This window comes from Dipodomys spectabilis, unplaced genomic scaffold, assembly GCF_019054845.1.
Source record: "Dipodomys spectabilis isolate Male_0828 unplaced genomic scaffold, ASM1905484v1 ptg000511l, whole genome shotgun sequence".
NCBI classification, from domain to species: domain Eukaryota; kingdom Metazoa; phylum Chordata; class Mammalia; order Rodentia; family Heteromyidae; genus Dipodomys; species Dipodomys spectabilis.
The window spans coordinates 61,105-75,413 of NW_024871188.1; the positions used below are offsets into that span (position 1 = coordinate 61,105).

Sequence of the window (14,309 nt, forward strand, 5' to 3'; positions counted from 1 at the left end):
TCTGGGGGCAGTGGGGTGGGTGTCTGGGCTTGGGGGGCTGCTGCCTGGCCCCTGTGGGCCCTGGCTGGTGCCCACTTGATGTGAGGGGGGTCTTCCTGGGTTCCCGTGAGGTCCACAGAGGCGGCTGGGATGGGGACCTCCTGTTCTTGTGCCCCGTCTGCAGGTGACCCCCACCCATGGCCCCTGGCATGTGGGCAGTCTTTTTTACCTCAGTTTCCCAAGCACCTCTCTAGCCTGCCAGCTGACCCTAGTGACCTGGGCCTGAACCCTCATCTGTGGCCACAGCCACGCAGATGGCCCTGGGCGGGGCAGGCGCTGTGGTCACCCAGCCCCAGTGGCCACCGCCTCCCTCCCTCCTTGAAGACACCAGGGATGGGGGCTGGGCGTGGGTACACTTGTCCATCCTGTGTCCCCCACCCAGCCAAGTCCACGAGTATCTCCGTGGTCTGACTGTGTGCAGCCTGGCTGCATGCGTGTGTGGCAGGCAGGGTGTTGTGGTACCTGGCTGGTGTGATCAACTGTGTGCTGTGTGCACGTCCGTCCCTGTGTGACTCCCCGGCCTGGGGTCCCACGGGAGCAGGTGTCCTGTACCCTCTGGCTCAAGCCAACTCCTCAGGGTGGTGCTCAGGCCTGGCCCCGTGGCCCGAGCCTGCCACTATGTGGCTGACCGTGCGGATCTGTTTTGAGTGGCTGTGGTCTGACTGTGTGCGTCTGGGGTTTGTGTGGCTGTGATCTGACTGTGCGTGCTGAGCCCCTGCCCTACCTGCTTTCTCCTGTCCCCTGGGATGTCACTGGGCCACTCATGGTCAGCTGTGACAGTCAGCTGGCCTCAGAGTGGCCCTGGGCTGGGTGACCACAGAGGGTATTTTGGGCGGCAGAATCACAGGGTGGCTCTGGGCTGTGGCCATGGCCAGGACCCGCCCGGGAAACGGCCTGGGTGGGGTGCGGGTGGGCCTCGGAGATCCCCGGCCCCCCCCAACCCCCTGCCTGGCTTTGGCCGAAGTGGAGATGGGAGAGACGGGGTGTGGCCGAGGAGAGGACTTGGGGCCGAGGCCAGGAGCCTGTGCTTGCCTCTGACCAAGCTGTCTGGGGAAACGGCCGCCGAGCCAAGCGCTGCGCCCTGCATGGAGAGCAGAGCAGGGCGCAGGCTGGGGGCCACGGGAGCCACCCGAGTGGGCGGGAGCGAGCGGCCGGCCGGCGTGTGTTTGGGGACAGTGTGTTTGAGTCACATGTCGGGGTCAGGGCACCCCCGAGATGCTCAGAGAGTCAGAGCCTCACTTGGTTTTCTCTTTGCAACGGGATCTTGGTAGGAGGCCCAGGCAGGCCGCGCCATCCTCCGGCCTCAGCCTCCCTATACCGGGATTACAGGCGGGAGCCGCCGCACTGCCCGCGGGGGTTCTCCATCCTAGTCCTGAGGTTCTCTGCCCTGGGCCCGTCCGGCCCTCATCACACACCTTTCCCTGAAGAGGGTTCCTTCTTTTTAGGGACACAGCCATCAGCCATTGCGGGTACCGGGCGCTCCTCCTCCTAGCCGCTGCACCCCTCCAGGAAGGCCTCCACATTTCCCACTTCCTCATGGCCCTTCTGTTGTCTCCGCAGACGCTGCGCCTTTGGACGCTCAGGCCGTGGCCTCTGTGTGAGGGACGGGGCCGATCCCTTCGGGGAGGAGGCCGCTACCAAGCATGGCGCTCACCCGGGGACCTGGCATGGTGTCCGTGGTGGGGCCCGTGGGTCTCTTCCTCATGCTGCTGGTCGGAGCCTGCGGGGCAGAAGGTGAGAAGCTGGGGGGGGGGGGGCGGGTGTGTGTGTGTGTTTTCAGGGCTAGGTGTTCCCCTTCCTGGGGTTCCTTGAGGAGACCCCTGCTCCTCCCTGGGACCCCCGGTTCCTTCCCAGGGCCCACATCCTCCCTGCTCCTTCCTGCTCCTCCTCAGGACTCCCCATTCCTTTCCAGAGCCCCTCACTCCCCTCTGGGGTCCCCCACTCTCCCTGGGGCCCCCGCTTCCCCCAGGGCTCCCTGTTCCTTCCTCCCCAGGACCCCCCTGCGTGGCCAGGCTGCTCACCTGCTCCATGCAGGGCCTGGAGACTCCCAGGCGCGTAACCGCGCTGGTGCCGGGAAGCAGCACCGCAGCCGCCGTCCCTGGCTTCCTCACACCAGACCAGCCTTCCCTTTCGGGCCTGCAGGGCCCATGGAGGGAAACTGAGGCTCCAAAGAGGCAGGGGTTTAGCAGAGGTCCCCCTGGACCTCAGGGTTCACCACCCCTGCAGAAGCGAAAAGAACAATACCAGTGACAGACCCGTGGCTAACAAACCTTCCCAGGCTGGGCCCCAAGCTTGAATGTAGGGATGGGGTTTTATGGGTATGTAGGAGTTCACTGATGAAAGCCACCATCCCGATGGGAAGGTCTAGAGGTAAAAGAAGTTGGTGTGGCTCAGACGTGGACAAGGCTGTGGTGATGCCAGCCCATCGCACCCCTGCCTGCAGCCTGGCACACAGCAGGCCCACACCCACCCCTGGCTGGTGTGGGCCGCAGGGGCACGCCTGCCTTGTGCGCTGGGCCGTGGCTGCACACAGTAGGCCCGCATTCTGGGGACACGCCTGCCTTGTGCGCTGGGCCTCGGCTGGTCTTCATGGCAGCGTTTGGTAATGTCTATCTTGGCAGCTCCTGCCTGAGCAGAGGAAGTTGACCTGTGCCCGCTGGAAGGCTGGGGAAACTGAGGCACCGGTCATCATCACAGTGAGGAAGTGGCTGGAGTATTACCATTCATTCCTTGAAAGACGTTTTGTTTTTGTGCCACTCTTGGGACTTGAACTCAGTGCTTTCCCTCACTCAAGGCCGGCACTGTACCCCTTGAGCCACAGCTCCACCTCTGCGTTTTGGGTGGTTCATTGAAGATAAAGAGTCCTGTGGACTTTCCTGTCTGGGCTGGTTTCCAGCTGTGATTCTCAGATTGCAGTCTCCTGAGTAGCTGGGATTACAGGCGTGAGCCACGGGGCCCAGCTTGTTTTGTCTTTTGACTCCAGTTCTTGCTGGGCAGCCCCTCTGGTCCTCCTGCCTCGGGCTCCGGAGTGCTGGGTCTAAGGGTGGCCACTGTGTCTGGCTGAGGACCTTTTCCTGGCTTCCTGGGGATGAGCAACAGAAAGCCGTCTCTCGACTGCCCCACCCCGCCCGGCCCTCCTGCACAGGGCTGGCCCGCCTTGGCCCGGCATGTGGGTTCAGAGGGGCCGCTCTTTGCCAAGGGTCTTCCTGTGTGTTTTTGGATGTTTCTGAGCACCCGGGGCCTCACCCTGTGATGCCTTAGTGCCGCCCCCCCCCCCCCCCCCCCCCCATCGATGCTGGTCCTTGTGTCCCCAGACAGAAACCCCTTGCCCAGCCTGGCTTCTGCTCACCGAGTAACACATGCACTGCCTCGGCCTGGGGTACGATGTGGGACTGTAGGGCTCACCACACGGCCCCCTTGCCAGTGGGGGAAACTGAGGCTGCACAGTTGAGTCCAAGGGAGCTGAGTTCAGATCCTGTCTGTGACCCTGACAGTCTGAGCTCTTGTGAGCCCATTCAGTAAGTTTTAATTTAATTAATTAATTTACTATTTTTGTCATTTCTGGGGCTTGAACTCAGGGCCTGGACACTGTCCCTGAGCTTCTTTTGCTCAAGGCTAGCACTCTAGCGCTTGAGCCACAGCACCACTTCAGCTTTTTCTGTGTATGTGGTATAGAGGAACTGAACCCAGGGCTTCATGCATGCTAGGCAAGCACTCTACCACTAAGCCATCTTTCCAGCCTCTCAGTGGTTTTTGTTGTTTTTGTTTTGTTTTGTTTTTGGTCCATTGTGGGGCCTGAACTCTGGGTCTGGGCGCTGTCCCTCAGCTCTTCAGCTCAAGGCGAGCACTCTACCACTTGAGCCACAGCGCCATTTCTGGTTTTCTGGTGGTTCATTGGAGATAAGAGTCTCATGGACTTTCCTCCCTGGTTGGCTTTGAATGGCAATCCTCAAATCTCAGCCTCCTGAGTAGCTAGGATTACAGGCATGAGCCACTGTCACTCAGCTCCCTCAATGAGTTTTTTTTTTGGGGGGGTGGGGGGGGTCTGGTCGTGGAGCCTGAACTCTGGGTGGGCCTGGGCACTGTCCCTCAGCTCTTCAGCTCAAGGCTAGCGCTCTACCACTTGAGCCACAGCTCTACTTCTGGCTTTTTTCTTTTTGCTTATGTAGTGCTGAGGAATCGAACCCATGCATGCAAGGCAAGCGCTCTACCACTGAGCCACCTTCCCAGCCCCCTCAATGAGTTTTAAAAGAGCTCCTGCTGGGATCTGGGTCCTGCCAGAGGCCCCTTCCTAGGCTGTTGTCCACGGTGATGGTGGAAGAAGCTTCCAGAAGGACCTCACAGCTCAGGGAATAGTCCTGTGAGGATCCAGAGGGCAGGTGTCCCAGGCAGGAGACTCAGTCTATGCAAAGGCCCTGTGGCCACAGAAGGACCTGGGCTGGTGAGGGTGGATGCCAGGACCATGGCTGTGACTGCTGGCCCGGTGACCCTGAGGCCCTGAAGGTCAGCATTGCTGTGTCTTGGGGACTTTGTCTGTGGTCTGTGTGGTGTTGGCAGTGATACTGACTCAGACCTCCTCCCTGTCCCCATGGCTGGGGTGTTGGGGGTCTGAGCCCGGATTCTGGCCCTGGTGGGCTCTGTGGAGGGGCCTGGCCTGTAGGACTGTGCCCACGGGCGTCACCCAGGTGGGGGCCGGGGCGGGCGGCTCCCACGGCTCCATCCCTAGGGAGGAAGGTGGTGCAGAGACTGTCTGGTCTGGGAGGCCTTCTTAGAGAGCTGCAGACTGGGGGGGGGGGGACTCCCCAGTTCTGGCACCACCACTTCTGTGGAATCTGCAATGGAAAAACAGAAATGGGGCCAAGCCTTGCCTGGAGCGGGAGGCCGCGGCTTCAGTGCAGGCTCTGTGGGGACCCCTAGTGCCCCCCCCGGCCTGTCTGGGCACTGTCTGCCACTGCAAGGCGGGGGGGTTCAACCTTTGGATTGGGGCTTCGGGTGCAGACCTGCCCCACATCTGCGGGGCACAGGCTTGTCTGTGCTGGCTGGGCACTGGGACCTGCCTCCCAGCCACCCGGGGCCCCTTAGTCCAGAAAAAGAAGGGTGGGCCGGGCGCCGGTGGCTCACGCCTGTCATCCTAGCTACTCAGGAGGCTGAGATCTGAGGATCATGGTTCAAAGCCAGCCCGGGCAGGAAAGTCTGTGAGACTCTTATCTCCAATGAACCACCAGAAAACTGGAAGTGGCGCTGTGCCTCAAGTGGTAGAGCGCTCGCCTTGAGCTGAAGAGCTCAGGGACAGCGCCCAGGCCCAGAGTTCAAGCCCCATGACTGACAAAAAACAAAAAAAAGGGGAGGGTGGGTGTGCTGAGGAGGCTCTAAGGACGCTCAGGCATTTACTAACGGGGGTGCCATGGGGAGAAGGCCTGTGTGACCCCTCCCAGGCCCAGGGCCAAGCAGGCAGGAGAGCCAGGGTCCCCCTTCTCCAGTCCCCGGCTCAGAAAGCAAGGGGACCCGGGAGCCTGGATGCCTCAGGGTCCCCGCCCGGGAGTGGACAGCACAGGTCAGGTGGGTGGAGTGGCACAGTGTCACCCCACCACCTGAGGCACAGTCCCAGGCCCCTGGGGACCGAAGGCTGCAGCAGCCGGGGCGGTGGGGGGGGGAGTGCACCTCTGTGCTGTCCTTTCCCCACCCCAACTCGAGGGCCGCCGCCCGGCGCCTGACTACGGCCGCACCCGCCGAGGGAGGTGAGGCCCGGCCCGCTCAGCTCAGAGACGGCCCAAGCCACGTGTAGAGGAGCCAAAGCACCAGGGGAAGCGTCCCGAGTGTTCCTTGTCCTGGCACGAGACGCTCAGACTCCACGTGGGCCACCCATGCCTGTCCTCAGCCAGAATGCCACGCTTAAAACTGGAAACGCCCAGTCTTTCTTTTGTCGGTCGTGGGGCTTGAACTCAGGGCCTGGGCGCTGTCCCTGAGCTCTTCAGCTCAAGGCCAGTGCTCTACTGCTTGAGCCACAGCGCCACTTCCGGTTTTCTGGTGGTTTATTGGAGATAAGAGTCTCACGGACTTTTCTGCTCGGCTGGCTTTGAACCATGGTCCTCAGATCTCAGCCTCCTGAGTAGCTAGGATGACAGGCGTGAGCCACTGGTGCCGGGCTTCTTTTCTGTATAACCTGCTCATTTTGTGAAACAATTCCACTGCACAAGATCAGTTTCTTGTTCTATAGTTCCACACCTAGCTGAGGCACCTGGGCAGGAAGCTGCCCTCAGGGTGCCAGTGCAGGGCGATGCCCGCTTCCCTGCCGGGCAATGCCCCCCGCCACACCCATGACTACTCTGTGCGCCCTGCCCTGCCCAGCTGGGTCTCCCTACGCCCTGGGCCAGCCCTGAGTGAGTGCATACAAGTCTGCTTTAAGCCAGGCCCCTGCCTCAGTGTCCCTGGAGTCAGGGCAGTGACAGCTGGCCCTCTGCCCTGGTTGAAAGGACATGGCTGCGAGCTCCTGCCTCCAGCTCGCACTGGAGCTCTGGGTTCCACTGCCGCCACCCTGCGTGGGGCCTCCGGTTCCCCACTAAGGAAGTAAGATCATACTACCTCCTCCTAGTCTTAGGGTTCACCACTGGAGGCCTCCACAGTCTAAATCCGGGGGTCCCAGAGTCTCAGGCACCTGTACCGGGGTGTCTGGGGATGTTGCACCTACACATTGCCTGTGGCTGCACCTTCCTCCCCTCCCTCTTCCTCCAGCCCTTCCGTGGCCTGCGTGGTCCCTCCGTGGCTGGGTGGGGGTCAGGGCCGGTGTGTGATCCCCGCAGGGTCTGAGCCACATACCCCGGTACCCCTACAGCTCCCCCTCTTTTTGCTGAACCCCCAGAGCCGCCCAGATTTATCAAAGAACCCAAGGACCAAATCGGAGTGTCGGGGGGCGTGGCCTCGTTTGTGTGCCAGGCGGCGGGCGACCCCAAGCCTCGGGTGACCTGGAACAAGAAGGGCAAGAAGGTCAACTCACAGCGCTTCGAGGTGAGTCGTGTGGGGAGGCCGCGTCCCAGAGCGCCCCCCCCTCCCCGAACACTGCACCACATGCCCAGGCCCCCCGCACGGCCTCACCCGCCCACCCTCCCCGCAGACCATCGAGTTTGATGAGAGTTCCGGAGCCGTGCTCAGGATCCAGCCGCTCCGGACGCCCCGGGATGAGAACGTGTACGAGTGTGTGGCCCAGAACTCGGTCGGGGAGATCACCGTCCATGCCAAACTCACCGTCCTGAGAGGTACGCGGCTCCCTGGGGGGGAGGGGGAGGATGGGGCGGGCCCTGGGCTTTGGGGACAAATAGGTGGCCTTGAACTCCGCTTTGGATTTCCCTTGCCCAGCTGGTAAGCGGGGCCGGGCCGCACGGGGGAGCGGTGCCAGGCGGAGACCCTCGCGCATTACCTCGGCGGGGACCTTCCACTTACAAGGGCCCGGTCCCGCTCCCAGGCATGTGAGAAAGACAGCGTCTATCTGTCATTACAGCGTCTGGGAAGTAGATTGGCTTCAGGTCTGGCTTGATCGAGGGGTTCAGTTGGTGCTCCCACACTTTCTCCTGGCCATGTTTTCTTACATGTTGTCTTGATCCCTGGCCAGCCACACCCAGCCTTCAGCCTGGGAGCTGCCCCATGGCTCTGGAAGAAGCGGCTGTGTGTGGTAACTTCCTTCCAAGCAGGTCAGGTCACAAGGAGGGGCTCAGGGAGAGGCAGCTCCCCGAAACCCAGGGCGAACAGAGGCAGGCAGTGCTCTGAGCCACTTGCCTGGGCTCTGAGCTAGTCTTGCTGGGGTTAGCTGGGCTCCGGGCTAGTCTTGCTGGGGTTAGCTGGGCTCTGGGCTAGTCTTGCTGGGGTTAGCTGGGGTACCAAGGAATTTCCCCGGCTGCCCTCTCTGCCTTCTCCCTTCCCACAGCAGGGCTTTGGCTCGCAGATGCTGCCCACCCTAAGATCACACCCCTGCAGTTGTTGCTGTGTGACTTCAGGCAGGCCCATGAGCCTCTCTGAGCAGTGGTCAGGAAGTGGACAGTGACTGGCAGAGTGCGAGGACTTGGGGACCGCGATTGGCCTCTCTGCACTGTTTAATTTTCTTTTCTTTTTTTTTTGGGGTCCAGTCATGGGGCCTGAACTCTGGGCCTGGGCGCTGTCCCTCAGCTCTTCAGCGCAAGGCTAGCGCTCTACCACTTGAGCCACAGCACCACTTCCGGCTTTTTCCTTTTTGCTTATGTGGTGCTGAGGAATGGAACCCAGGGCCTCAGGCATGCAAGGCAAGCGCTCTACCACTGAGCCACCTTCCCAGCCCCAGCACTGTTTAATTTTCACTGTGATTGCTATCTGGTTTTAACAAAGCAGCAGCCCTTGGCCGGGTGTCCCCAACCTGTCACTAGACAGGTTCACATGGTGGGGATAGGCAGACAACCTGCTCAGCCTGTGACCCTCCCCATCCCCTCCTCCCTGTTCCCTTTTTCCCCCTCCTTTTTTCCCTCCTCTCTTCTCCCTCCTCCCTCCTCCCTCACAAAGGCCCCTGATCTCTTAAGTCCCTGTCTGGAAATCTTTCTCCTTCCTGACAAGGACCCACAGTCTCGGCTCTGTGTGTGTGTGGCTGGGGGGGGTAGCTGGGGGGGTGGAGTCTGTCCTGTCCCGCCCCCTCCCAGGCTATTTTTGCCTGACCTTTCCTGGGCACAGACCGCCCAAGGCCTCCCCATTGTCCATGCCCATCCCCATTGCTGGGGCCCCCAGAGCCAGGACTCCAGAGCTCTGAATGTGGCCCGACTCCTGCCCAGGCCCCACAGGCCTCCCTGAGAGGCTGTTCTGGACTGGCCCTCCCCACAGAGGCCTAGGCCTGGCCCTCTCCTGCCCCGGCCCCCTGCCTGGGCCTCCTGCCTCCCAGGGGCTGCCAGGGCCCCTCCCCTCAACACTGCCTCCTTCTCCTCCTCCATCGCGCCATCTGATTGTGGACCCAGTGCACGCCTCTGCACTGTTGTTTTCGTTAAGCTCTGAGGACTCCGGCACATTGTGGTGCGCGGTGAACGTTTCTGTTTGATTAGCGCGGGATGGCCAGACCCTGCTCGCTGGCTGGCTGCTGCCCACACAGGCGCCGGGGACCCGCAGCCTGCACCACGGGCACTTGGAGCACCGGGCCGCCCACGCCCGCGGCCCCCCCGGGGGCACCGGGCCTGCCATTTTGGGTGGTATTGGGGACCCACCACGCCTGGCCCAGGAAGGATGGTGGGCCTCAGCCCTGATGGTTCTGGTTCAGTCCTGCCCTGGCCCGTGCTGGGCATAACCTGGGGCAGGTGTGTCTGGCTGAGCCTCAGTTTCCCCCTAGGATGCTGTGCCCCATCCTGTACGGCCCCTGACGTGCGGTCCAGGGGCTCTGTCCACCCCAGCGAGCTGTGGCTGGCAGTCCCAGCCTGCCCTTCCCGGCTCCACCCTGGCCTCGCGCGTGTGTACCCGGGGCTCCACCTCCCCGCCCCACAATGGCAGCTTCCGGCTGGCTGTCCCCACCCTGTTCCCGATGCCCCTGTCCCTCTGACCTTTGTCAGCAAGCACGCGCCTGGCTTGCCCACAGTCTGTCACCCGAGTTCAACTCACCACGGTGGGGGGGGGGGGTGGAGAAGCAAATGCCCATGGCTGTGTGCCAATAAAACTTTATTAACAAAAAGCAAGTGTGTGTGGGGGGGTACAGATGCAACCTTGGCCTCTGCTGAACTTGGGGCACCTAGCAACTTGCTCTCAATCGGATGCTGTGACCCCCGTTTTTCCAAGGCCCTACCCGCAGATGGCCAGGTTCCTGCTGGCCATGGAGGGGTCACCTGCACCCGGCCGCGGCTTGTGCCTCAACCAGCCAGGTCCCTCCCTAGTCCACTAGATGCTGAGCCCGGGCTCGGGCACCAGCTCATGCCTCCTGGGCTGTGCTGAGCTGAGAGCCCACCCGCCAGCCAGCTGCAGCCCGAGCGGCCGGTCTTGTTACTGTGTCTCCTGTCCCTCAGGCTAGCGAGGTTTGTAGTTCTGTCCTGACCGCCCTGACCAGCCAGTGAGGAGGACCAGAGTGGTTGCCCCAGGCATCACCTAGCTTGGACCCAGCCTCTGCCGCAGCCACGGGGCAGGGTGGGCCCGGCAGCACGCACAGCAGCCATGGCCTTGTGCCTGTGGGAGGGCAGCGGGGTCCCCCCGGCCCCCGGGACTCTTGATGGCCCCTTCTCCGCGCATCTTCCTGTGATGGGTGTGTGAGCCCCTCCTGTAAGGACTGCCACCTCATTTTACCTTAGTCTCTTCTTTATTTATTTTTTGGTCGGTTGTGGGGCTTGAACTCTGGGCCTGGGTGCTGTCCCTCAGCTCTTCAGCTCAAGGCTAGCGCTCTACCACTTGAGCCACACTTCTGGCTTTTTCTGCTTATGTGGTACTGAGGAATCGAACCCAGGGCTTCATGCATGCAAGGCAAGCACTCTACCACTGAGCCACTTTCTCAGCTTTAAGTCTCCTCTTTGGAAGACCCGCTTCCGAACATAGGTTGGTCCTGAGATTGTAGACGCTATGTTTCAACATGCGTCTTGTGTTTTGGGGTCACAGCTCAGCCTTGACAGGATACCATTGGGCATCTCTTGGTTATGGTGTTTTGTTCTTTTTCCTCTGGGCCTGGGCGCTGTCCCTCAGCTCTTCAGCTCAAGGCGAGTGCTCTACCACCTGAGCCACAGCATCACTTCCGGTTATCTGGTGGTTTATTGGAGATAAGAGTCTCATGGATTTCCTGCCTGGGCTGGTTTTGAACCACGATCCTCAAATCTCAGCCTCCTGAGTAGCTAGGATGACAGCCCAGCTGCTGGTGTTTTTTTTGAGACAGGGTCTAACCATGATCCTCCCGCCTTAGCCTCCCAAGTGCTGGCATTGCAGGTGTGTGCTTCGGTGCCCCTCTCCTGCCCCAGCAGCCCTGCGCTGAGGGAGAGGGTGGGCGGGGTGGGGCTGGGATGTGGGTAGTGGGTGGGTCCACAGCGAGGTGATGCCTGGGGCTAGCACTCTGGTCCTCCTCACTGGCTCCAGCAGGCCACCAGCCCTGTCCCAGGGCAGCCCGTCCCCCGGGCCTGCGCCACGCCACGCTCCACCCCCAGCCTGCCAGCCCAGACCTGGTCATTTGCTCATCTGTTTGCTGAGCTGGGGTTTGAGTCCTGGGAGGAAAGGCAGTGGGACCACGGAGGGCCGGGGCTGCTCACTGGCCACAGCCAGCGGGCCGCTTTCTGTTGCCTTGGTGCTGTGTACATTTGAGGCATCATGCCCGTGCAGAAAGTGGGGTTCCTGGCGGTGGCGCTGCGGCTCCAGTGGTAGAGCGCTCGCCTTGAGCTGAAGCGCTGGGGGCAGCGCCCAGGCCCAGAGCTCAGCCCCACAACCGACAAAAAAACTATGAAAAGAAAGTAGGGTTCGTGGACTGCCCCCCCCCCCCAGCTCGCGCCAGAGCCCCCGCCCCCAGGGGATGGATTCGGATTCCACACCCAACACCACCTGGGCCGCCGGGGTGCGCCCAGGCAAGGAAGGACCGAGGACCCGACCCACGGCCCCGATGGGGGCCTGGGCCACGTGGGGTCATCGTGGGCGCAGACAAGGGGCGCCCGCCACGATCCGACCTCAGCCCTGTCTCCCCAGAGGACCAGCTGCCCCCCGGCTTCCCCAACATCGACATGGGCCCCCAGCTGAAGGTGGTGGAGAGGACGCGGACGGCCACCATGCTGTGTGCCGCCAGCGGGAACCCTGACCCCGAGATCACCTGGTTCAAGGACTTCCTGCCGGTGGACCCCAGCGCCAGCGGCGGGCGCATCAAGCAGCTGCGCTCAGGTGAGCCGGGCTCAGGGGCGGGGGCTCGGGACGGGGAGGGGCGGCAGGCGCAGACCTGCAGCAGATCCGGAGGTGTAGAGGCGGGGTGCAGCGTCCTCATGGGCTGTTTAGTAGGGTGCAGTGAGCCAAGAGTGGGGAGCAGGGCAGGTGGCGGGGAGAGGGCTCTGGCGGAGGCGGAGGCTGTGCTGGGCCCAGGGAGGCTGTGCAAAGAGAGGGGAAGAGGGAGGGAGGGAAGGGAGGAGGGGAGGGGGAACTCCGGTGCGGAGTGGAGCTGCAGTGTGGTGAGGGGGTCTGTGTGGGGGTCGTGTGCCCGTGTCACTGTCCCATCCTTGTGGCCTGTCTGTGTGCGTGTGCCGGCTCCCCGTGTGGCCCGACCTGCGTCCTGCGTGGGTGAGAACACGCAGGGTGCACCTTGGCCACACAGCGGTCCTGCCGTGTGTCCCTCCTGCCGTGTGTCCCTCCGGCCCCGCCCAGTCAGTCCCACAGTACTGATCAGGAGCTCCTGCGGTCACCTAGCCTCTGTGGAGCGGCCCCACGGAGTGGGCACCCGGCCTCAGTTTCCTTACAAATCAGCAGCTTCCTGCGGGATGCGGTGTGGGCTGGTGCTGCACCGCCCTGCCCCTCTCCCGTCCTGACTCACGGGCAGCCGCCCGCAGCTCCGCATTAACACTCTGTTCTCTTTTCTTGTCCCCCATAAACGCTCAGAAACCTTTGGTAAGTCTGATCTCCATGACAACCACTAACGGCCCCCCCCAACCCCCCCCCCCGCCTCCCCACACTAACAGCCACGTGCGGTCACTGCCCCCCACGAGGCATGCGACTAACTTCCTGTGCTGCCCGGAAGGAAGAGAGGAAAGGGACCCGCTAGGCCGCAGGGCGGTGCGGGCCGCAGGCTTCCGCGCCCCCCACCCGTGGCCCGTGGGCTGCAGAAAGGGGCTCATACCGCGTGGGTACTGGAACTATGGTAGCAGCACTGGTTCTGGGAGCTTCTCTCCCTTTTCCCAGTGTCTAGCCTGAAGCCATTGAAAACCAGCTCATTCTGGCTAAGGTGGGCGTGGCAGATAGGGGACCACCATGGCTCAGAGGAGAGCCGCACACTAGCGTGTGCGTTCATTGCCAGCTCTGCAGAGAGACACAGGAGACAGATCCTTTCACACCTGCGACCTGGCCGTCCCGGAACCCCTAGTTCTTCTACCACGTCTTCCGGGTGCAGGGAAGCTGCATAGGTCCAGGGTTGGCTCTAGTCCCGCCCGCCAGGCTTCCAGTTCCACCCTGTGGCCATTGGCAAATTCCCCTTGCCTCTGTGGCGCCGGCAGCGTGGCCCATCCATAGCACTGAGAGCAGGTCCAGAGAGGGCCTGAGCGACGCACAGTTCACGCGAGAGCATGCCCAGCCCACAGCCCATCCTGCCTCAGCCGCAGAATTCGAACTCAGAGCCGCCATCCCTGCTGGCCTAAGTGTACCCTTCTGGAAAACAAGCCTGGGCCATCTGGAAGGAAGGACCTGTATTTCTTGTCTCTGTAGCTGGTCACACAGCTTCCTGCGCCTGGTCTTGGGGTCCCGTCGTCCCAGGGCAGGGGCCGGGCAGGCGGGTAGATCGTGGGCAGACGCCGCTCCTGGCTCTGTCCTGCGGGCACGGCAGGCAGGCAGCCTTTTCCTCTTCTCCTCAGGGGTGGCAGGCGGTGGTGCGCCCAGTCCTCAGTGCCCTTCCCTGCCCTCCCCCTCAGCCTGTTGGTGATGCCTGACCTTTGCTACGTGTCTGGCCCCGGGCACTAACTGTCCTCCCTGTCTTGTCTCTAACAAGACTCCCGAAACCCTGCTGCTCCTGTCCCCGCAGTCTGGACTTCACTAAAAATAGCCCCTTGTTGGAGCCCTAGAACCCTGAGAGGGGAAGCAGCCCTCAGGCCAAGCCAGAACTGAGCTTCTAGGCTCAGCCTCCTTGGAACCCCGATTGCCACCTCCTCCAGAAAGCCCTGGAGCCTGCAGGCCCAGTGGTGGCTGCTGTCCTAGTGGGCAGTCCCATCTCTGGCCACACCTCCACAACTGCACTCACCTGAGTGGACAGGCCAGCTTGAGGTCCCGCCTCCCTGGCCCTGCCTCTGACCACCCTCACTGATGTGAGTGGACAGGCCTGCTCATGGTCCCGCCTCCCTGGCCCCACCCTCTGGCCGCCCTCTCACTCACCTGACTCTCTCTGCTTCCCTTCACAGAAAGCACTCCGATCCGAGGTAAGAGGTTCCCTCCCGCTCACCTGCCACTTACTGCCCCGAGACCCTCTTGACTCCATGACCCCCAGAACCCAGTCTTACCCCACCTAGCGTCTATCTGGTGTCTGTGTCTCTGTCTCTGTCTGGGGCCAAGGGGGACAGTAGTGATACCTCAGGCCACCTGGTCGGGGAGGGGCGGGAGTGCTGGGAGTCAGGTGTGTGGCCACCGCTCGG

General features: G+C 62.3%; 1 protein-coding gene across 6 annotated transcripts in view; it reads left to right on the top strand.

The window, feature by feature from the left end:
• Positions 1 to 14,309, top strand: part of Ptprs (protein tyrosine phosphatase receptor type S) — a 50,218-nt gene that overhangs the window by 1,301 nt on the left and 34,608 nt on the right. For all 6 annotated transcript variants that reach the window (XM_042669948.1, XM_042669949.1, XM_042669950.1 and 3 more), the window contains exons 2-5: positions 1,682 to 1,773; positions 6,899 to 7,044; positions 7,151 to 7,292; positions 11,680 to 11,868. In XM_042669948.1, the coding sequence (XP_042525882.1) occupies positions 1,683 to 1,773; positions 6,899 to 7,044; positions 7,151 to 7,292; positions 11,680 to 11,868 (568 nt within the window). In that variant the 5' untranslated portion in view covers position 1,682. The remainder of the gene's footprint in view (positions 1 to 1,681; positions 1,774 to 6,898; positions 7,045 to 7,150; positions 7,293 to 11,679; positions 11,869 to 14,309) is intronic.